Source organism: Miniopterus natalensis, chromosome 16, assembly GCF_054644295.1.
Source record: "Miniopterus natalensis isolate mMinNat1 chromosome 16, mMinNat1.hap1, whole genome shotgun sequence".
Taxonomy (NCBI): domain Eukaryota; kingdom Metazoa; phylum Chordata; class Mammalia; order Chiroptera; family Miniopteridae; genus Miniopterus; species Miniopterus natalensis.
In genome coordinates, this window is record NC_142096.1 from 4,766,448 (window position 1) to 4,790,970 (window position 24,523).

The window sequence follows — 24,523 nt, forward strand, 5'->3', positions numbered from 1 at the left end:
AAATCAAGCATTCCTACCTTCATTCTCACAATATTTGATTACCCCTGTCCATATTTTTCTGTTGGTCTGGCAAATTCAATAGCAACTTTAAGATAAAGACTTTTTAAAGTCTAAATTGTATAGTTACACGATTGAATGTATAGGAAGATTCCTTGAACACAAATGCGATTGACATCAAGAAAATATTAGCTTTGTAATTCTGCCTGGATGGCACATTGATGGACCAGCACTGCAGAAGGATTCAGCTGCAAATATTTCACATAATTGATGGTGGAAGAAAAGAAAATTTCCACAGAGATTTTTCTATTAATTTGCCACAGGTGCTCAAATTTCTGTGACCTAGAATTTCAAGGATTCATGTTGCTACTGTGATAGCTTCAGGCTTTGCTTCCAGGCTATTTTACAGGCTGTGGCACGGACTTTTGAGAATTTAATTCTCTTTATCGGTAATGCCGCAGTTCGCATGATTATGGTCTAACAGGATGACTGCAGTTTCTCAAAGAACCAAGTGAAAAGTAGCTCAGTTTACATCACTCCGACTTCATGTTCAGTCTTTATCATGCCCATACTGTGTGCAGCTCTGTTATTTTAACTTAACATTATGTCATCTACATGTTTCCACATACAGCTTTACTTTCCACATGTCTTTAATTTTCTTGCTACTCTCCTGAAATTTCTCTGCTAAATTGTTTCTAGAATTTCATGTTTATGTACAGAGATGCAGGAAACATCTTAGTATAAATTGCTTTTTCTGATTTTATAATACGTATTGCCAAGGAGTTTGTGCTCCAAAAGCAGTATAACCAAAGTAAGAATTTTTATAGTTCTTATATCTTACATATTGTGAGATCACACTCTAGAATATCAAACTAACTTCCAGTATCATTAGCATGGCATGTGTAGACTTTCCCTCACAGTTTACACAATATTGGATTATATTTTAATTTATGTGGACAATGGCTTTTCAAAATACAAATACGATAAAAGTAACCATCTTAATCATTTTAAAGGTACAGTCCAGTGATATTAAATATATTCATAATGTGGTGCAACCATCAGAACCGTCTATCTATATAACAGTTTTTATCTTTTGTAAATTTTTAAAAGTATGTCTTTATTGATTTCAGAGAGAGGAAGGGAGAGAGAGAGACAGAAACTTCAATGATAAGAGAGTCGTCATTGACTGGCTGCCTCCTGCACGCCTCACACTGGGGATCGAGCCCACAACCAGGCATGTGCCCTGACTGGGAATCGAACTGAGATCTCCTGGATCCTAGGTCGATGCTCAACCGCTGAGCCACGCTGGCCGGGCAGTTTTTATCATTTAAAACTGAAACTCTATACCCATTAAACGATAGCCTCTTATTTTCCCCTCCCTCCAGTCCCTGGAAACCATTCTATTTCTTCTAGAGCTATTCTCTTTCTGGTTACCATGGGGTTACACTTAACATTCTAAAGTTATAACACTCTAACTTGAATTTATACCAGTTTAACTTAAATAACATACAAAAACTATGCTTCTTTACAGCTCTGTCCCCATCTTTTTTTGGTCATTGGTGTTACAAAATTACATCTTCATACATTATATGCCCCCAAACATAAACTAATAATTATTTTTAATGCATTAATCTCTTAAACCATGTAGAAAACAAAAAGTAGAGCTACCAAAAAATTGTTACAATAAAAATAGCTTTTATAATTTCCCATTATTTATCTTTATTGAGATCTTCATTTTTTTACATGACTTCAGGTTAATGTCTAGTGTCCTTTCACTTCACTCTGCAGAACTCCTTTGAGCATTTCTTGCAGGTAGGTTTACTCCACCATCTTTCCAGAATTCTCTATAATTTCAGTAATTTTAATTTGGATTTATTTACTTGATATGAAGCCGTATGTTTGTATAAGGAAGTTAACAATTATAATTTTTAAATATTCAGTGCTCTGATTTGTCTACTTTGTTCATTTCAAATGCTGGGAATATATTTGGCTGCCAAAAAAGGAAATTCAATTAAAGGTGACTGTTTTAGGGTTATTTAGAAAAAGAGAGCCAACAGTACATATGTTTATTTATTATGAAGCATTGGCTCACATGATTATAGAGGCTGTGAAATCCCAAGATCTGTAGTCAGCAAACTGGAGACTCAGGAGAACTGATGGTGTAGTTCTAGTCAGTATCCAGAGGCCTGAGAACTAGGAGAGCCAATGATGCAAGTTTTAGCCTAAAAATGGGAGAAGGCTGAGGTCCCCATTCAGACAGTGAGAGAGTTTTCTTCCAGATGTATGGGCCTTACTGGACTTAAGAGCTCCGTTTATCTCCTGGAACCCATGTGTTCACCTCTTGGTCACGAAGGCACTCTCAATATTCTTCCAAGTTTGAGGCTATTTGTGATGTAAAAGACCATCCAAATTATCGAAATAAATTTCATGTCATATTTTCAATGAGACAATTATAAAATTGAAATTTCTAAGTCATTTTTCCAAAAGGAAGCATTATGTTTACATCAAAAGCAAATAAAACAATATTGTGCACTTGTCCTCATATGCAGACGAAGACAAGTGAAAATCCAAAGCCAAAGACAGTCGCTTAAAACAATACTTGTGGTTTATTTCTACTTTTAAAGTAACCTGGTGGCTTATTTTCTCAAGCCCTCACACAGGTATTCAGGAATACCAGGATGGTGTGCCAAAGATCCCAACAGCCTGCATTACAGTGGAAGATGCAGAAATGATGTCAAGAATGGTTTCTCTTGGGAACAAAATTGTCATTCAGCTGAAGATGGAGGCAAAGACCTATACAGAAGCTTATTCCTTCAACACTGTAGCAGAGATCATTGGTAGCAAGTATCCAGAGCAGGTGAGTGAAAGAGACAATAGGTTGTGTGGGATTAGGGAGCTGTGGTCAAGAGATAACATGAGCCTGCTGAGATGGTCCTCGTAGACTCATTAACTGCAGATGCTTCGTATATATAGTTTTCCCATCAAAAGTTTTAATGCATTAACTGAAGACAGGAAGCACTGGTTGAAGAGTGGACTAGGATCCATGGTGTGGAAATTCAACCTCTGAATAGCTGAGGGTAATATTTGTATATATGTGTTGTATTTCTTCCGTATGGAGCCTGCTTGGCGTTTGAGATCATACCAATAGCTAATAATGTGCTTATTATGTGAATTCTCTTGGTCCTTTCAAAGCTCAGTGAAGTAGGATCTATTTTCTTCATTTTGTAGGCGAGGAAACGGACATAGAGGGAAACACTTTTTTAAGGCTCACACAACTAGTAAGTGGCTGAGAAAAGACTCAAACCCAGGACCTTACGAATATTAAACCAAGCTTTAAACTACAGTTTATGTGCAATATTCAGAGTTTTCATCTGTTTAGTTAAGTTTAAAATTCAAATAGTCTTAAGGGAAGATCCAGACTATCTACTAGCTGCAGGTTAAATAACTTTGGCAAGTTCTTATTCTCTGAGCCGTAGAGAACGTATCTGCAAAGAAAGAGATGGTATATATAACTAAGGATTGTGCGAGTGCTAGATTAGATCGTGCAAGTCAAATAACCTAGGATGGTGTTTGACACATCGCAGGTGCCCACTGATGTGAGTTTACTTCACAGGGCACGCAGTGCATGGAAAACCATTTTTATAAGGTTTCTGGTGCAAATTTACTTTATTGGTAGTTACTGAAATTCTGAAAATAGCTTAATATTATTTTAAGTTCATTATGTAGAATAGCTTCTTTTAATAACGTAGAAATAAAGTCGATCAGGAGTTTTAGACTTGTCTTGGTTTAAGGAGATCAGCTGGATGAAGAAAAAGTAAACTGGTGGAGAAGCAACCTCTGCCCATGTCCTGACTCGGGGCCTCTCCCGTGCTTGTTTTGTGTTCAAGGGTCTTCTCCTTTCCCAAAGTACCTGCTTCTAGGACTTGGACACGAATCAGGCAACCTTGGTGTGTAGCCACAGGGATCATAGAAAAGCAAGACCTCAGTAGGCCCATAGGGAGCCAGAGAGCTGTAGGGAAACTGTCGTTTTAAAAATTGAGAAAACAGAGATTCAAGGTGACAGCAGACTAGGTGGAAGTTACCCTCACCTCCTCCAGGACCAAACTGGAATTACAACTAAAATATAGAGCAGTCAACCTGAGTAACCAACTGAAGACTAGCTGGATGGAAGTCTTATAACCAGGGACTTACAGACCAAGGGTGGAGATGTGAAAAGGGCTGGCCCCGCTCCCAGGCAGCAGCTGAGGTTCAGGAGGGATGCGTCAGTTACCAAGTTTCCCTGAGGAGCTGGGGTCTCAACCCCATTCTGGGCTCCCCAGCCCAAAGCACCAGAGCCAGGAAGAGGTGCCCACATAACATTTGGCTGTAAAAGTTAGTGGCATTCTGTCTGCCGTGGGGAGGCAAGAGTCTTCTAGAGGCACAGGTGCCCTCAAACTCACCGGACAAGGGCAGATTATGTGAAGGTGGGGTTTAGTGCGCCGTGGAGGAGACTCTCTCACATGTTGACTCCTGGGACTGGCCCATTCTATTGCTCCTCAGAAATTCCCCAAGCTTTATTCTGAGGCTTGCTTATAGTAAATGCAATATTTTAAAAATGTTAACATAGTCAAGAATTCTTATAAGGGAATTGTGTGGAAGAGAGAGGTGTCTGAGAGTTTCTCTTTCGGTTGATAATATCCAAAGCCATTTTGATAAAGCCCTGATGAGTGGAATTGCTTTTTTATATATGCATTTTTCCTACGGCAGTTATTTCTGTGGATTCAAAAAACAATTTCAGTCTCATATGCCAGTATTATTTCAAATACACTGCAGCACTATGCAGGCAGGCTAGTGGCAAACATTGAAACGAAAGCTCTACTTTGTTAACTGAACAGTTCACTTTTTCTTTTTTTCTTTTTTCAGTGTAGGTCCAGGTTTCTCAACATCACCCCTATTGACATTTTGGGCCAAGTAATTCTTTGCTGTGGGGAACTGTCTTCTGTACTGTAGAATATTTAGCAGCGTCCTTCTCTCACCCCCTATAGTTGTGACCATAGAAATGTCTCTGGACATTGCCAAATATTTGGAACAAAAGTCACCCCAGACTGGGAATCACTGGTGTGGAGTAGTGGAAAGAGCACTGGATAGGTTTTGCCAGGCTCTGATTCTGGTTTTATTTTGTCACAAATAAGCTCAGTGATCTTGGGCCACTTAATCCTTCAGCTATAGAACGGGAGCCTGGTCTGGAAAAATCTGGAAGGTCATAAAATTTCGTTATTTAAAGAAAAAACGTGGAGGTTATCATCAGACTGGTGGTCCACACTGTAGACTGTTAGATAGTAACAGGGCAGGCTGGGACCTCTCATTATTGGGCAGCTGGGGGTGTTGGTAGGTGCTTTTGTTTGCCTGTTATATTGTCTTTCCAAGTACAGTTAGGAGCTCTTCTTCCAAAAGATAAAGCAAACTCCTCTTTTGCATTTCTTAGTCTTTAATGTGCTAATGTGCACTGGTAATTTTTAAGAGGTCATTTTGTAACATCCCCCAAGCTTTTTGAGAAATAGTAGGGGAGAGGCCTAAGATCCATTGGGTAGCTTATGTTTGGATGTGTTTTTATATTCATTTTTTTCAACTATTCGTTAATTCAACACACATTTATTATCTGGTATGTGTCAGCCACGAGGGCTGTAGCATAGCCTTGGATGCGCTTAGTTGGAAACATGCCTGTAGGATTCAACTCCTGCGACTTACATTTTGTTGGTGGGCTGTTTGCTTCTCTGACCCTCAATAAATATCAGCCCTCTCTGGAGAGGAGAGAGTTGTGCAAAAGCAAGGAGTTGAGAAATAGGAGAGGCCCATCAGCAAGGACTACAGAGGGGCTGGCAGGCCTGTGGAGGCCTGGGGCTCTGTCCTGTTGCCAGCAGGGAGTGGCTGCAGGGTTTTAGCCGTAGGCTTGATTTTAGTTCACTCTGGCCACTGCGTGCATTTGAAGGGGCAAAGACTGAAATCTAGTTAGGAGCTAATAGGACTTAAACTGAGACCGCTGAAGTAGGTGGAAAGGAGGAGAGGATTCTGGAAATATTTAGGAAATAAAATTGGCAGGAGTTGTTAAAGTTGGCATATAGGGAGAAAAAAAGATAAGTCAGTTTGAGTAAGAAAATTTATTCATTAATTCTATGGGGATGTACTGAGCTTCTGCTCTATCTCTTGTATATCAAATCGCCCTCACAGCACTTGGGGTTTGTGGTAGAGACTGGAAAATAACTATGTGACTGCAATAGAGGATGGTAATAACATGGCAGTGACATGGCCCAGTGAAGACTCATTTCAGGGGACCCATCCAGGTCAAGAAGGCCAAGCAAGGCTTTCTGGAGAGATCCTGCTCATTCCCCCAGCGTGACTAGTTAAGCACGAGGAGCTAGTCATACTTAAAAGTTATGGGAATGGGGTTGGGATGGGAAACAGTCCAAGCAGATGGAGCAGTGTTTATGGAAGCCCAAAGAACAGTGTTATTTTTTTTTTTAAGGAATGTAGTATGACCTCCCATCACTTGCGAATCCCTGTTTTCGTGGAGTTATGCCATAAAATAACCTAAAGGAAAAGACATGGCTTATTTCATGTACATGTATTTTTAAAAATAAATTATTGAAAAGCTCAGCGATCCCTTTGGAAACAGTTTTAACGTTGATGCTGTCAAGGCCCCGTGGAAGGAGTAAACAAAACCCGACCGACCGGTGGACGGCCTCACTCCCCGCACACTTGAGTCGTTAGAGGCCGCGCAGCAGACCGGCGCTGCTTTCATCCCAATACGTAGTCTGATGATTTGAAAAACCTTCTTAATGGGCCCAGCAAGTGATGCTGCCTGGGTGGGAGCCTGTTTCCTAGCTCGAGCAGCTGTTTAAACTTTCATGAGCGAGGTAATTATTAAATCTTTCATGAGCGCGAGGGTTGGAACAGTTGTTCTCGCCTGAACCTTGAGTTGGAAAGTTTTGAGGAGGTGGGGTTAAAGAATTTGAAGCTGGCAAATTGTATTCTTTTTTTTTTCTTTTTCCTGTCTTAGTATAAACTTTTTAGAACGGCCAACCTAAATCATGGAAGGAAAAATACATGTGTGGTAAGCATGAGACATTTCACTGTTTATTTTTCAAATTTCTGAAATGTGCTCATAGCTGGCCATGCCTCTGAGCATAAAGGCAGCAAATGGAGATGGCCCGAGCCGGACAGGCTGGTTTAGGTAGATAGCCACCCAGGTGGGCAGGCAGACCCGGGACAGCTTCTCTTCCCTGCGCTCAGTAAGTCATCCTAGTGAGCCGCAATGGGACCGGCCAGCAGGAGGATGCCGTCTTTCATAGGCCTGAACGCCTTTCCCTGACTGACAATGGAGCCATTTAATACGAGTCATGATCATAAAGGGAATGATAATCTGCATTCAAGGAGTACTGACTGTGTGACAGGCAGGATTCTAGATGCTTCTCCTGCATTTTCTCCTTGAGTCTTCACTGCGACCTTGTCACGTAAGCAATGCTGTTATCCCCATGTTACAGATGAGAAAACCGAGGCTTAGAGCGATCACAAGGTTCACAAGACTTCTGCGTGGTGGACCTGGGTGTTAAACTCAAGCCTGTCCTATCCCGGGGCCTGTACTCTACCAGTTTGCTATCCTGTGCCCCTTAGTCTTTTCCTGTTCCAGCTGGTGGGACACTGTTACCTAAAGAGTTTCCTGTTTTACCCTAAATGAAAACCAGGGCAACTGTCAGCACGGTAATCAACAGCGACAAAATGCCTACTCTATGGAGAACTCGATGTTACACGTTGGGGAAGATTTTGAGGCAACAAGGACACCCTCGTAGTAAAGGGACCCTGGCCTGGTGGGACTCGGACTCTACAGCACGAGGTCAGGGCCGTGAGGGCCTGCAGCGCCGCACCCTGGCTGGCCCAGTACTGACGTTACCATGTAGGACTTTACAGTTTGCCGAGTACTCTCGCCTGTCTTATCGCGTTGAATCCTAATGGCAGGGCTGATTATTGTAATTGCTATTTTAAAGATGAGGAAGCTGAGCTTCGGAGTAAATGACCAAGTTGGACACACATCGAGTAAGTGGGAGGTAGGATTCAAAGTTTTATTCTTCTATAATGTGTTATAGTCGCTGACCAGAGCCCTGCAGTTCGATGTAGCGTAAAATAAGTGCTCAGGAATGCCCTGAAAACAACCGAAAACGAAATTGTTTAAATAGATAATTATAATATAACGCAATACGAACAATCGCGGTGGTTTTCAAAAATGCCCACAAATTCTTTGAGCTCCTTTTAAAAGTTCATGTAGGCTGGACTTAGTGATTTACTTCTAATGAATGAATGTGGCAGAAATGATGGCGTGTGATGTCTGAGACTGGACCATAAAAAGCCATGTGGCTTCCTCCTTGCTCTTGCTCTTGTGTCACTCCCTCTGGGAGAAGCCAGCTGCCATGTTGTGAGGAAACTCAAGCAGCCCGAAGGAGAAGTCCGCATGGTGAGGAACGGAGGCCTCTGGGATCAACCAGCACAAATTAGACAGTGAGTGGAACCAACGGCTCCAGTCAAGTCTTCAGAGGACTGTAGCCCTTGCCAACACCTTGACCACAACCTTATAGGAGACCTGAGCCAGAACCGTCCAGCTAAGCTGCTCCCAAATTCTTGACCCACAAAAACTGTGTGAGATAATCCATATGTATTGTTTTGAGCCACTAAGTTTTGGGGTGAACTGATACAGCAATCAAGGAGCACAGATACACAGTAAGGAATTACTGTTTCTGAACTGTCAGGAAAGCTAGCTCCTGAAAGATGAGAGAGATGACTAGGAATTTAATAAATGGAAAAGGAATTTATTCGGAGGTGTTCTGGGCAAAGAGAAAAGTATGTGCGAAAAAGTACACAGCAAGGCACGTTTCATAAACTGCCAATAAAGGACAAGACAAAAACTAACAACTCAAACATCATAGCACTTGGGGTATGAGAACCTCGCTAAGAACTTACTACATTGTATGAGAATGTAGTGATTAATGTTCCTAAGAGTGACTTAAGTCTGCAGGACATTAGTTCCATATGGACGATTTAAGAAGGTAGGAAATCAATTAAAACATTGAAATATTTACTTCAAAAAATTAAAACAAAAAAAATACTATAAAAATTCTTAGTGAAAGGGGAACCCAGGCTTCCGAAATAGCCACCTCCTTCTCTGGGTCTGTGTTTTGGAAACGTTAAGCTTAAACGTAGAGCCAAGAAATAGCTAATGAATAACACCTGGGCTTTCTCCAGGTTTTCCCTCTACCAGCTCTGCTACAACAATCAGGTAGAAATTAACATTTTATAACCAATTATGTGTTTGGCTTGGCATCAGGCTAACCGTCTGAATTTTTTAAAAAGAGGTTTGCCCAAATTGGCTTGTTATTCTAGGCCATATCTCATTCATTGACTATTTTTTTAGTGCTACCCACTGTGACAGGCCCATAAACCAAACCTTCATATTCGTGTTGCAAAAATCTTTTTGCCTCCCAGCCCCAGCTCCACTGTTTTCCTAGAGTTAATAGTGGCTCCTGGTAGAAAGACTCCATTTATTGTTAAAGTTGGATTTTCATGTGAAATTAATACTCATTTGAAAAATAAAGAAAAATAAGAAAGAATTTTTACTCAGAGACACATTAACTCAAGACACTAGCTGTTAACATCCTGCTGCATTTCCTTCCCTGTATTTTCTTCTATGAATATTTTATATGGTTATATTTTATAAATAGTGTCAGATCTAATTTTTGTTTAAAATCAGGCAAAATAGCCCTTGGAATAGAAATTTGAGATCTTTAAGTTATTCTAACAAATGGATATTCCATAATTTACTTAACCTGTCATTAGATGTTTTGATTATACATGGATTTTTCAGTAAAAATGATGTTATACATAAATAAATATGCAGCTAGGGAATTTTGAAGTTGTCTTTTGAACTGTTTATGGGATTTGCTAAGATGGGGTAATTTTAAATAAAAATCAAAGGGCATCTCAGGAAGAGGTTGACCTGGTTTCTCTCCCTGCCAAAAGAACTGCCTTTTGAAAGTTCTAAAATGACTGCGTGGCCATGTGCTGAATGTGCCGTCATAGTTATACTGTTAGTTAAATTAAACATGAATGATTGGATGAGGAACATTATTATTCTGTGCACATTCCTGACTCTTAATTTAAGGTTAAACTAGCTTGAATTAATGTCATGTGAATTTTTAGCAGCAATTATGGCCAGTTAATGCATGTTCTTTCTTAGTCATGCCTCATCTCTTTGCAAAATTACAATATTTCATTCCAAATTTATTCCAACCAGATTTGTAAGTAGCACTTTCTCCTATTTTCTCTTGGTGTTTCTATCAGAAGGCTTTTGAGTTTATACTATAAACCACCATTTGGGTATTTTCATAATAAGACTCTAAGAAGAGGGCTTGGATATGACAGCCAAGACTCACTGAAAATCAGGGTGCTGGACTCAGTCCCTTCTTTATTCTTCAGGGGATATTGTGTGGACAATAGAGATGCCATCTTGACATCTCTGTTCCAGGCTTTCCTCTCTCCATCTGTCTGGTATGCCACCGCCCAACCAACATTCCTTAAGTAAACCTCCATGTAGAAGTCGCCTCTGTCAACCCTGTATTTAAAAAGTCAATGGCTCCCCACTTCCTGTAAGATAATAACCAATACTCCTTAAATCTGGCACTGAAAGCCTTGCATCTACAAGGTATTATACTAGTTATACCTTTTCCCACAATCTATATTTTAGTAGTCCAGAAGATTCTGTTCCGTATGTTTTATGTCACTTCCCTATGTCTTTTTCTTCCCCATATGGATTCCTTTTCCTGTATCTACCTGTTGAAATCTTACCTGCTCTGTCTTTGTTAATTTATTCACTGTTTCATTTGATGATTTAGTAATATTAATTTATTTAATAGATATTTACTAAGCACCAATTGCATACCAGACGCTGATCAATGGCCAGCTCACATGCCACCTCCCCAAAGAAGCCTTTCCTAAACACTTCAGCCTTGTGTGATGTTTCGCTCTTCAGAACACCTACTGATGTTTTTTACACTTCTCTTTCATCACAAATCTATATACCTCATTGCTGAGTTTATTGTAGGCACTCAAAATACTTTTTGAATTAAAGAAAAAATGAATGAATGAATGAATGAATGAATGAATGAATGAATGAATGAATGAATAAACTAATGAATAAAAGCAAAAACTTGTCTTCTCTACCATGAGAAGCTAATGAGTAAAATAAAATGGCTAAACTGGAATAGAAATTTAAGATTGTTATAGGTTTCAAGTCTATGAAAAACACACTCAGTATAGTTTTCATGTTGGGTCATTCCTCCCCAACACTTGTTTATTTATATATTGATGATAACCATCCTGACAGGTGTGAGGTTATATCTCATTGTGGTTTTATTTATTTTTTTCTCTGATGATTAGTGATATTGGACATCCTTTGATATGTCTTTTGGCCACCTGCGTGTCCTCTTTGGAGAAGTGTGTATTCTAATTGGATTGTTTGTTTTATTTTGGTGTTGAGTGTATGACATTTTTATGAATTCTGGATATTAACCCCTTATTAGATGTATCAGGAATATTCATCAGGAATATTGACCCATAATTTTCTTTCTTTGTATTGTCTTTATCTGCTTTTGGAATTAAGATAATGCCGGCCTCATAAAATGAGCTCTTGGGAGTCTTCTGTCTTGAATTTTTTGGAATAGTTTGAGAAGGATCAGTGTTAGTTCTTCTTTGAATGTTTGGTAAAACACACCTGTGAAACCATCAGTCCAGGACTTTTGTTGGTTGGGAGTTGTTTGATTACTGCTTCAGTTTCACTAGTTGTAATCTGTCTCTTCAGATTTTCTGATTCTTTCTGGTTGAGTTTTGGAAGATTGTATGTTTCTAGGAATTGATCCATTTCTTCCAACAGAGATTATTCCCAACAGAGAAAGGAATATATGGAATCCCTGTGTTCTGATTTCTGGATCAATGTGGTAGCATGCTATCACATTCTATACTCTCTAGATATTGAAATCAAAGCCGGTATTACACTTTGCTATAACTTTTCATTGTAAGACATAGTGTTTAAAGGATATCACTGAATGGAAAGATTCTACTTTCAGAGTGCCAGTAACCTATGTTAGCATTCAAAAAGGCAAATATTTTAACCTGAGTGGTGAGAAAAACATAGCAGATTAAATAATTTTGAGAAATCATTTATTTTGAACAGTAAGTAAGAGCTAGGGCTGTTGATTAGTTTATAATAGAAGTGAGCCATCCAAACAATGATCATAACCATCTACTTGTGTTAACTGTATATCAGGAATTTTATTGTCCAATTTCTCACTTAATCCCCCAAACAACTATGAATCAGGTACTTTTATTTTCTTTCTTTTACAGATGTGCAATGAGAAGTTTAAAGAGATTAGACAACTTGTCCATGCTCGCTGGCCTAGTAAATGTGAAGGTGGGCAGATTAAACATCAGTCATTCAGTTTCTGAAGCCTATGAATTTAAGCTCCATGCTCTTGTTCAACCTTTGTGTTCTTTGTCTGCTCATGAGTGTAGAAAATGTGTGAGCTTCAACAGGGACACCATGCACTGCAGATCCTCTCGGTTACCTCAGATTCTTTTTTTTCAGATACTTGTTTTTGTACTAGCTGTGTGAATGATGAATAAGACTCTGAGGTTGATTTTATTTTTGCAGGAAACTATTGAAATCACTGAAAGGGTGAATCTCAAAAAAATATGCTGTTTTGAGTAGCTAGAGGTTCCCTTTATATACCATTCTGGAGTGGCATAGGTATGACTCTCCTGAAGATGATGTTTCTTTCAAGATCTGGAGTTACTTTGTGTTCTGCTTTCTTACATTGAGGACAAAGAAGTAAAAAAATGGCAGGCCTCCAATTAAGGAATTAAGGACTCAGAGCTTGAGAAAGGTGTTTGTGTCTGCCTAAGATCCCTTTCTTTGGGAATGGTCCCTTTTCTAACATTTGTGCTTCTGGTAGACTGCCAACTCCCACAACTAAGAACTGGAATCTTGAGCAGAGATACGCAGGTCAGAGGGTATTGGAGCTCAGTTATCCACGATGTTGCCCTTCCAGGTTAGGATCACTGGGCCTCAGTTTCCCTTCAGCAGGATGAGGGTTGTACACTTCACTGAGTTGGTCGAGGATTCAACCGTGAACGCTTTGGCACTGCGTTCCTATTCAATAAATGACAGTTACTGTGCTTTGGGATTAGTTGTCCTAGGGACAATTCTTTCTTCCCCCAAAGAAGAAAAGGCAAAAGGAGACTCTTTGTACTGAGCAGACAGCAAATGCAGCATTATTTATGGTACTCGAGAAGAACATCCAACCATTCAAATGACAGATTAGCAAAAGATAGGGTGATTGTGAACTGTGGGGTGAGGCACTGCTGCTTTGTTATGATACTGTTGTTAGAACTTGTGATGTTTCGTTCTTTAACAAAATCAACGCTACGAAAGAAACTCAGGCGACTTGGGGGTAGAGGGTGTGGAGGGGGGTGGGAGGAGTTAGAAGGATAGTAGTCTATAAAGGAGCAGCCATTCAGCCATCCAGTGGCCAATCTCTCTTTTAATGAATAGAGTTACGGTGAGGCTGCAGCATGTTAATAAATGTTCCACTAAGGGTGGTGAGAACTTCAAAAGCAAAACAGTGCATGTTGAATTTGATAATAAGAATATAGAGAATTATAAATGAGATATCCAGGAGGCACCTGTGTTAAGGGAACCTAGGATCAGGCTTTGCATATTCCAGCTGATGAAAGGTTGTGGGCAAAATTAAGATGCCGTGGTGGAAAAAGAAAGGTCCTGCTGGCTGGTAGAACACTGATGTGAAGTGATGGGGAGTTTTGATCAAGCTTGTATCTTTGATCTTTAATGTAGGGGCTTGGAGAGAGTATTAGAAGCCATAAATGCAGCGACAGACCTACTTAAAATGTGTCTTTTTGTTATGTTATTTCAAGTTTGAACAATCGCTAACTCACCAGGGTTATACACAAAGTAGGTCATATGGAATTTGGAATATATTCCCGCATAGACATGATGCTAAAAATGATTTTAAGTCGTCTTCCGGCATTAGGTGTGCCAGGATGAGGGTAAGAAAAAGTCAGCGTAAGAGGTACATGATTGTGGATGAAGAGGCTTTCCTCCGTCATCTTGGGACTTTGGACCAAATCTTAGGGAGGAAAAAAGATGATGTTGTCTCTGATGGCTTCTTCTCCTTTTTTTTAGCTTTTTCCTCCAGTTCCTGGTACCCTTCCTCCCTAACAGGTATTATGATGAAGTAGGTATTATTCCAATAATATAACGAAGAAAAATAAGTCTCAGAGAGGTTTATGTAACTTGCTCATATCCAGGTACTAAGTAAACGGGGAAAATCAGTTTCATAATCAAGCATGTCTGTCTCTAAAACTCATGAATTTCAACATTTTTAGCTCGGAACATCTGAGTTAATAATATCACCACTAACAACATAGCGGAATCTAGGAGGAAGGTGGGTTGAAGTGGGGTGTGGGCGAAGGAAAGGTGAGCTTGGTTGTAGGTATGTGCATTTTGACGTGCCTTGGGATAGCCATTACTTGCTGTCTGGTCGTAAGAGGAATCTGGGTTTGTTGCCCAGTGGTAGAAATGGGCACACTCGGAGTGTTTTGTTTGCTGCAGAATACTGGAAGATAAACAGGTGGGTACACAGACAGACAGAGGCAGCCAACTAGCTAGGTAGATTGGTAGGTAGTTAAGTAGATAGATAGGCAGGCATGTAGGTAGGTAGGTAGGTAGATAGATGATAGATGATAGATAGCTAGATAATAGATAGATGATAGATGATGATGATAGATGATTCATAGATAGATAGATAGATAGATAGATAGATAGATAGATAGATAGATAGATAGATAGATAGATAGATGTTTGTTGGTGAATTGTGTGCTTGGAAGTTGGAAAATGCCTTTAGTCACTAGTCAGTATTCCTATTGCTTAGCAACTTTATTTTCTCATGTAGCTATGACAAATAATCTTTCATATTTTTTGTGCTTAAGGGCTGATTTGCTGCCTATGAATGATGAATAAGTAACAATTTTGTATTATGAGCATTACTCTGATTCTTGAAATCATACAATCTCAAGGTTGAAAGGGAACTTAATATTCTCTCTTGGATTTGCTCTGTATTTAGACTTTGCTTTACACCTGCATCAGATCCTTACTGACATATCCCAGTCCTTTAGATAGCTCTCCCTCTATGAAATATTTCACTGTTGAAGTAAAATCTTCCTGCCTGAGGTGGATATTCACCAGTTGTTTCTAGTTCTACCCGTAGAAGACAAATCCCAATATCTCTTCCAAATAAGAGTTCATTGCACTTTTGGAAACAGCCTCCAGGTCTCTCCTGATCTTCTCTCTACTGAGCTGAGTTTCTCCTCCATCTCTTCAGTGTTTTTTAAGCGGGGGCTGTAGTCCTTCAGGGAAGGACTTGTCCTAGGTTCTGGGAATGCACTCAGCAGATGGCCTCCAGTGTCATCTCCTTCAGGGATTGTTTCACTGGCCGAGAACCTCTCGTCCAAGGTCACACCCCATCTTGGTGTGGTCCACATCAAATGACTGATTCATATGGGGTATAAAAGGCCAGTTATTTCAGTCCAATGTGCGATAACTCTGACAAGCCAGTGGGGTCAGCTGAGGCCATTGTTGGGCCGCATTCCGACCTGACTTCTTGTGTTCCTTCTGTGTCCTTCCCTTCCCGTTCCCAGGTGTTCATCCAGAGGGCATCAGCAGTCTGCGTGGGAAACTCTGGCGCAGTCTGCTTCCTGTGAAGCCCAACCTATAATGCGTGGTTTCAAGTCTCTGCAGTAACCATTCCAATTTGTTTATGGACTGAGGGCTTCTGAAGTAGATGGGTACCTAGGGGTAACTTCCCATATGATCATAATATATTTAGCTTTGAAGAAGGTTTTAAGTTAAGTGTTATTGCTGTGAATCTAGTGTTCAAAGCCAGTATTACAGAGGGAAAGTTTTCAGTGGAGGTGTCTTAGCTTTGGTTTCCCCTCAGAAGCATAGCCTGAGACAGGGATTACATGTAAATATTTTATTTTGAGAAATTATCCCAAGGAACAGAAGTGGAAGACTGGGAACAGCAAAGGAGGGAAAGGCAGTGCAAGGGTTCATTACTGAGCTACTCACCACAGTGGGCGACGGGCGTGAACTCCCACTGCAACCTTCTGAGGAGCCAGGCCGAGCTGTCTGCCAGAAGGTGAAAGCGGAGACTGTTTATCTATCAGCATCTCATTCCCTTTGGGGAGCCTTGCTCCATGAGGTGTTAACACCCTTGCACTTCCAGGCGTGTGCATGCTTCCAGCAGCTGAGTGAGCACCTGCCACCTGTCCAGGAGGCAGGCACAGCTGAGGCAAGATGTCAGCGTATGCCTGTGTGCAATTGGTTGCTACAGCAATCGTGGGACTAAAAAGTTGGACAGAAATGACTTGAGATGAGGCACAAGAGGGAACCAACACAGGGCGATAGCCACAAGCAGTAACAGTGTTTCTGTGATGTTGTTCATGTATGGATTTTATGAAGGATAGAGTTCATTGGACTGGATTTTCTCCTAACAAGTCCATAGGATTATTGCCAGGCTTCTCTCTTCCGATCATAAGCGGTAGAGAAACTTTCTGATGAATTGGAAGTCATGAAGCGGTGTGCTCACTCATGAATAAAATACTTATCTTGGCTAGTTAGACTTATTGACGATAAAATGTGATAAAGAGAAATTGCAGAGAGCATGATATAAAGGTTCACATATCCTCGTGCTTTTCTATCAATAGTGGTAATTTCTGCCAAGTATGTTGACAGTGATTTGTCTAATAGTTCCTTCAATGTCTTTGATTTAGCCTCTCTGTGTCCACTGACTGCATTTTGAATATGGCAGAGATTCGACTCTGGTGGTGTTAAACAATGTAGCTGTTGATTGTTAAACTGGGGCAAGGAGTAAGGGAATTGAGAGGTAGCTTGGGGTTCAAATGGAAGATCACCTTCCACTGTGGGGACTAGGGCACTCTTTCAGCATCATAGCCTGTGTAGGTAGCCCTCTCCCTTAGGTGCACATTAGTCCATCACTAGTGACTCAGCTCTGAAATGGTTAGTCAGAGCCGTAGTTTTTTTATTGGCAGCTTCCTAATGAGCACGTCTTCGGAGTGCCAAGTGGCAGAGCTATGGGCTTTCTTCAGAGATGCCAGAGATGTAGTCAGACAGCCAATTAGCATTTTTATTTACTCTGGGAGAGCTTTGAGTCCCAAGACCTGCCTCAGATAGTCCCGGTAGTATTTGCACTGTCTAATAAAACATGTCAAAAATGTCATACTTGTCATCCCAAGAGTTTGGCAGTAACAGGGCTGAGCCAACCAGGACTGAGAGGTTGTGGTAAAGGAGGGGGCTGGTGAGAGCTATCCATCAACAAGATGAGATATCCAAGATAGGGAAGGAGGAGGGTCAGTTAAGGCCAAGAGGGATGGACCCAGTAAAGTGTATGAAGCTCATCTTGGAATCAGGGAGCCAGTTAGGAGACTGAGTGGAAAGAAAGAGATCGGACCCCAGGCTCAAAAGCCTAGGAATCAGCTTAGACAATGAGAGGAAGGTGGTGAACTTGTTCCAGTGTTCCTTGGGAACTGTATTCCTTGGGAATTATATTAACTCCTCTGAGCCTTTGTTTCCTTTCATGTAATATGAATAGTTATACTTTCCCCTACCAAAATCACAAGTCTTAGAAAATATTTCAAAATAAATTATATGGATAAAAGAGATGGTGCTAATTGCTTAAAATAGAAATCTACATGAATAACAGTCTATGCATGGGCTTGTGTAGACCTATCCCCACCCCCAGCACTAAGTATTAGAATATGCATATAGAAATTACCACATATATCTGGTTGAGTTTGCTTAGAAACCTTTGAAAAATTTCTAGATGTCAGAATGACAGAACTTCTGTTCATTATGTCTCTGTGCCTATTAGAAAGTAGGATCTGCCAAAGTAATGTCAAGAGAGAACTTGCCAAGGCAGGTTGATAGAAGGAGCTCGGCAGACAAGGGAAACAAACACTGGCCAATAAATGATATTCATAATATATTTTATATTTGTAATACATTGTGTTCCCATTTGGAGAATGTATTAGTAAAAGTCCAGCTGCTGTAACAAAGATACCCAACAAAACAGTGGCTCGAATAACAAAGAAGCTTATCTATTGCTCATGTAGCATGTCTGCTATGAATGGTCCACATCTGTCGAGTAGCTCAGCTCCCCGTTGTCATTCAGGGTACAGGCTCCTTCCATCTTGTTGCTCTGTTATCACTCAGGTCACTGGCATCATCTGCACTGCAGAAGTTGGCTTGTCACCTGGTAAAGAGAAAGAATGCAAAACATCTTAAAGCGCAGACCTGAAAGGAGCACATTTCTCTCCCATTCTTAAACTACTGATGAGCTTAAAAACACCACCATGCCCAGGTGAAAGGGAGACTGGGAAATGTAGCCTAGCTGAAAAGCAACAAGCCCAGTGATGTCTCTATTGTTATAAAAGAAGAGAACTGAGTCGGTGACTAGCTAGTGCTCTCTGCCACAGGAGAGGTGTGTGGAACTTGGAAAGTGGAGCCAGACACTGCTCCCTGGGCTTCACTGATTGGCCTGGGCTGCTGTGCTGTGGAGAACCCTCTTTCCTCTGACGGGCTCTTCCTAGCCTGTCCAAAACCTCACTCCTACTCTCCAGCTAAGCCTGCGAGTCATTCTGGGCACGGTGGATGCTGGCCTTCCCTTTTCTCAGTTTCTGGGCTCTTCTCCTATGTCCTGTGTGGGTCATGAGAAAAGTCTCGTTGAGTCCTGTCCCACAGTCAATAAATGTGCTGTTGGTTGGAAAACATTGGCGAAAGCACCAGTATGAATTGCCTTCCATTTGCTTTTCTCGCAGTTGTGACACAATGAATATCAAGGGGGACTACTGCCACATAATGGGAGGCTCTGAAAATTAAGTATATTTCCTTAAAGATCATCCAGGCACAAAATGAGTTCACAGATTTTCAACATTTTTACTGATGGTTCTCAAGTTTCCACCTGTGCCTGCACTCTCTTCGTTCGATATCCATCTTTATTTAATCTCTCCTCCCCCTCCCTTCTCTCTCACTCCCCCTCCCTTCTCTCTCTCTCTCTCACTAGGGAGAGAATGTTTCACCATGACAATTTATTTCTGAATCCTTAAAGTTTGTTCCTTATTAGTTTGTGATGTATAGCACTATTCATAACAGGAGAGTCTTAGATTAGCTGCCTTAGGATGCTCTAAAAGTGAAGCCGCTCTCCTTCCATGCATCTTGCAAGATTAGTGACTCGGACTGGAGCTTGGCAGGTGACAGGCGCTGCTTGGGAGAATGGAAGCAAACTGATACTAGTGAGAGCTGCTGCCTGGATGGGTACGTTGGTTTAGAGTGACCTCCCCACCGTGGGAACTGGATCCCTATGAGACTGTGGTGTGACTCAAGATGAAATGACTTCAAAGAAGAATCTCGGGGCAGGTCGAGGGCTGAGAACTTGCTGAGGAAGCTCAGATCACTGAAGGCTAAAGCATTCCCGGGTGTAAGTGGAAGAATAGGCTAGGGATTGCTTTCCCAGCGGCTCGGTGAGAGTGCCATTAACGCTTGTCTTACTGGAAAAATCACACAGCCATTTGTCTTTTCAGTTTTATACACACACACACACCACATACACACATAGATTTGTGGGGAGGGGTTTTTGTTTTACTTTGATGTCACCGTTCAACAGCCTCTTACATTGTCCCAGAGATCTAGGCTGCCGGCCACGTTCCCAGTGTCCTGGAAGACTTCCCTCTGTCCTCAGCCCACCCTGTCACCTGAGTGGTTTTAGTGGCTCCCTAGCCCCTCCCCGACCACATTTCCACCGCTTGGTGAAGGTTCTGTCTCAGGCTTCATGTTTTGCCACTTGTCATGGCAATTGATAATAAAGCCAGGGTGCGACTTATCTTGTGTCCAGCAATGACCGTATCCGGGAGCCTGCCTGGGGTGTGCCGTGTGCCCTCGGCATGGGGACAGCTGTGATGTGAATGGATTTGTGAGGGAAAATCGCCTTTTGCTCTCTTCCCATGGATATAAAACTTTGTTATAGTAAACGAAACCCCCGATGTCATAAACAAGTGCTGGCATGCTAGATCGTGTTGATGGCCACTCCTATGGCTTGATAGTAAGCATTGCCATCTGTTTCTGTCTTGGTTACAAATGCAGCAGGGATTCATAATGACATCAGTAACAGTGGAAATAAAATGGTTAGAGGCCTTGTACTTAACACAAGGCAGCCTTCTTCTAATGCTCTCCTCTGTCACAGGCAGTGGGTCACAGAGAATTCCTCAGTGCTTTCTCCATTGTCTTCTCCATGCACTTACCATGAGAGTATCACGCTGTCGATTCGGCAGTTCTCTTTGTGTGTGTGTGTGTGTGTGTGCGTGTGTGTGTGTGTGTGAGAGAGAGAGAGAGAGAGCGAGAGCGCGAGAGAGAGCTGTGTTTTTCTGTCCTTGGAGTGGGATGTGTGGGCCGATCTTTCTCACAGTATTGGAGGCCAATTATGATTGTCCTGCTGTTTGGGCCCGTGTTTGTGTGAGAAGAGAGATGAATTGTAACAGCCCAGTGATGTGAGTCACAACCATCCCCCAGAGAAGAGTCGGGAGTGAAGTTCTAAGGAACTTTGATCATCCCACTAGAAGCCAGTCTGCCTGTCCCTAAAAAACAAGGGAACATTTGTGATGGAGCTCAAGTAGAAAATGAAGAGAGATTTATTTAACTCTGCAATACTTAAGCTTTTATTTTTCATTAAGAGGAAACATTCATCACATTTTAGGCTTATATTTTAGAATTAAAAGAAATTCTTAGAAGTCATCTAGCTCAAAGCCATGGCCACTCCTCTGTCTTTGTGTGGTGCTTGACCTGGCTGAGCATGAGCTTTGGAGCCAGCAGAACAGGGTTGGGATTTTGAGCCACCCCTGTGAGCTGTGTGTTCTCTCCGCTGAGTTCTCAGCGTCTCAGTTGTCATCTGTCATGGTGGATATCATAATAAAGCTTCTTGTGAAGCCTGCTGTTTGCATTAAATGAGATTCGAATGTAAATCGCAGCCCATCGTGTGGCCCATGGTTTTCTCCCCTTATTTCTAGTCACATTTGTGGTAGATGAAGAAATATTGGTCCAAGAGTTAAGTACCTTGCCCAGCAGTATACATCTAGTTAATGGCAGGCCTGGAACCAGAAATCAGATTTTCTAAAACCAATGTATTCTAAGACGTTTTCTCTCTGCGGCATACCTAGACCTGTTGCTAACTTTCTCTGTCTTCATCAACCATTGTGCTTCTATAAAATCATAACTGTAATAATTATCATTTGTACAACTCATTTTATCTGTAAAGTGCTTTTTAAAAAATATATCAGCATTTAATATGCAGTCGGTGAGATCAGGTTATAATAGCAGCATTATTTCTATTTTACAGTTGGGGAAACTGAAACTCTGAACAACCAACTATCTTGTTGAGGTCACACTGGAGATTAGTGAGGACTTGAACTTAGGTCTGAGTGACTCCAGGGTGTGGGCTTCATTCTGTTCGAAGGGAACCCTCACCGTTAGGCCAGCACATGTTAGAGAGGACTGAGATGGAACCCAGGAGTCATACTATAACTCAGTAGCTGTAGTTACGATGTTTCAGGATGTGGATTCTGTAAGAAGAACAAAAGCAGTTTTCTTGAATTGTAGTAATATCTTAGTGACCCATGCGCCTTCTCATCACCAGAAGGATCCCCTGGGTAAGTAAAGAGGTAGAGCAAGAGACGGAGGTTTCCACTGGGAGTAGGTGCAAAAACAAAACAACAAAATGTACAAGACGATTCCAGAAAAACCCTTTGCTCCAGCCTGCGAGTGATTAGTTCTCCAGTTCAGAAATGCAGGTCATCAATGAGATCATCTAGTCATTTGCTCCTGCCAAGTTCAGGTGCAGGCCAGTAAGGATCAAGCTGGTACCTGGTCTCCATGGAGGCCTGAGGCTCAGTGAGAGGAGTCTGTGGGCCTTACGCTTCACTTTTTGTCCCAGAGCCCGATCCAAACGAGGCACCCCCTTTGCACCCTCCGGGCCTCTGGGCCGTGTGCTTGCGCCTTGCAGTGTGGTTGATGATTCTTGGTGACAACGGCGTCCTGGTGAGTCTCTCAAGCGTCTGATCTCTGTGATGTAAGGCCCACGCTCCTGCGGTCCTGCCGTCACTGAGCCCCCCAGGCCCACTATATAGCAAGCAGGCTCACTGAAAGGCAGTCCCCCCGGCAATGAACTGAACTCTTTTAACCTTGGAAACCCTCCTATTGGCCATGTGTAGAAAATCGTGCATTTTTAAAAATGTAAATATTGATATTCTGAGGTTTTCCTATGTAACCCGATTTAGTCTGATGCTCCCGTGATTTCTGCTGTTCCTGTGGCAATTTTACTGAATCCAGATTCATAAAGTAGCCCAGGGGCAGCCTTATTCAGAAGGTAAGAACACGGGCTGTGGAGTCAGCCAGTCCTGGGGCCGCGTCCTGGCCCCGCAGCGGAACTGGGCGACCTCGGGTCCGTCCTCTGAGCCTCACTCTCTGCATCTGTAAAGTGGCGACAACGGCGCCCGCCCACCCGCTGTCCTGCGAGGACCAGGTGACCCCCGGTGCTCAGTGCTGTCACTCAGGAGCAGCATTCGCCTGATCTCGCTCCCCAGCACCAGGTGAGCGATTCCTGTTGGCATCTTTTCCTCATTAGGAAGCTTTAGATAAATGTCTCTCAGGATTCTTTTAACACGAAAAATGCGTTCATTTCACTGAAAGAGAAAAATCATGCTTTTGAAGCTTTGTACTTGACCTTAGAAGTCAAGTCTCGGCATCAGTGGGCTTCCTCTTCAGTTACTTTCATTTCTTATCCTTCCTGTCATCTTGCACATGGGTGTGAAAATGTCCTCTGTGTGCCTCGTCCCTCTCTGTGAGCACACTGTTTGTTTCAACCCAGCCTTTTAATGTCAGAAAACTCTCAAAGTTCCAGTGTGATACTGACTGAAAATGCTTATTAAGAAGTACATTAAAAAATAAGACTGGTTTCGAGGACTCGGGGGCGTATAAACAGGTTATTTTTTTCATAATTGCATTAAATCAGGCATGGGCTAGCCAAATGCATGACTTTAGGTTTTGAAAGGAGTTTTATAGGAATAACGCTGAAACGCAGGAATGTGCGTTGCTTTGCCAGTTCCCTGAAGGAAGCAGTAGAATCTGACCTACCTCGAAGGAGTATTAAGAGGGACAACCCAGCTTTGCTGCTGGAGGCTGAGAACCTTGAAAAGCATCACATCGCTGGCTGCGCAGATGACTCCGTATGCTGTCCTTTGAAAGCTCCTCGTGTTAATCTGGAAACGGGGCTGTTTTGCGCCCAGCGTGAGGAAGGGCAGGGGGACAGAAGCACTGATGAGCAGGTGCGGGGCGGGCCACACACGGACACCAGCTGGTCAGGGCCCTCGGCGCGGCGGGTGAGGCCAGGCCCGCCGCCTTCTCTGCCTTCTCCTTGCTCCAGGCCTCCCACCGCCACAGGCTCACGCACATGGGCGCGCACACGCCTCCTCTCCTAGAGATGAGAGACTTGAGTTATATTCTTAGGGAAAAGGCACCCTGTTCTTTAATGTGAGGAGCCTCTGTAGTAAACCCGTCCGCATCTTCTACTAAATATGCAAAAGCATTGAGCAGGGCAGCCAGGCAACCACACGAAGCTCCGGACGTACCTGCCACGTGGGCCACTGTCCACACAGCTGCAGGACTGGCAGCATTTTGGAAGATGGACATAGCACGTATGGTCCCTTGCTTTTTGTTCCCAAAGTCTTGCTGATCCAACCGCAACATGCTTACGAGGTTTCCAGGAGAGCAGGTATCCATCTGCTCTCAAGCCGTAGCTCCTCGGGCTTCCTTCCCCAGTGCGAGGTGGCAGGCAAGTTCCTTCCAGATGAAAGTTAGGGGCAGGGAGCTTTGCCCTAACCCTACTCTCGCAGGGAGGAGCACGTGCGAGGTGTCAGGAGAGGGAGTTAAATGGATTGCACTGTCCTCTCCCAATTCAGTGTTCTGGACCCCCACCCATTATAAGCTTTCAAGCTATAGGAGACGATACTTTTCCTTTCTAGCCAAGACTCCAAGTTGTAATTTCAGGATGGAGAGTAAGTTGTATTTTGTACATTTTCGATTTCCCATCTCTCAGAAGAATTCCTCACCAGCTAAAATCTCAAAAGGGCAATTTAGGGAAGTTGCTTTTGTGGCCTAGCTACTTATAAATTATTATTATTCAGTGCAAAGTCTTGCCGATTGCTGAAAACTTTACAAAATAACAACATTATGGTCATTTGCTTCTCAACTATTACTTAGCTATTTGTACACCCACATGATTACCTTGACCACCACTGAAAAGAAATT

At 42.2% G+C, this 24,523-nt stretch overlaps 1 protein-coding gene across 4 annotated transcripts in view; it reads left to right on the top strand.

The window, feature by feature from the left end:
* The window catches only part of CPQ (carboxypeptidase Q), a 202,093-nt gene that overhangs the window by 70,745 nt on the left and 106,825 nt on the right, over positions 1-24,523 (top strand). For all 4 annotated transcript variants that reach the window (XM_087825150.1, XM_016198465.2, XM_087825152.1 and 1 more), the window contains exon 4: positions 2,647-2,854. In XM_087825150.1, coding sequence (XP_087681276.1) covers positions 2,647-2,854 — 208 coding nt within the window. The remainder of the gene's footprint in view (positions 1-2,646; positions 2,855-24,523) is intronic.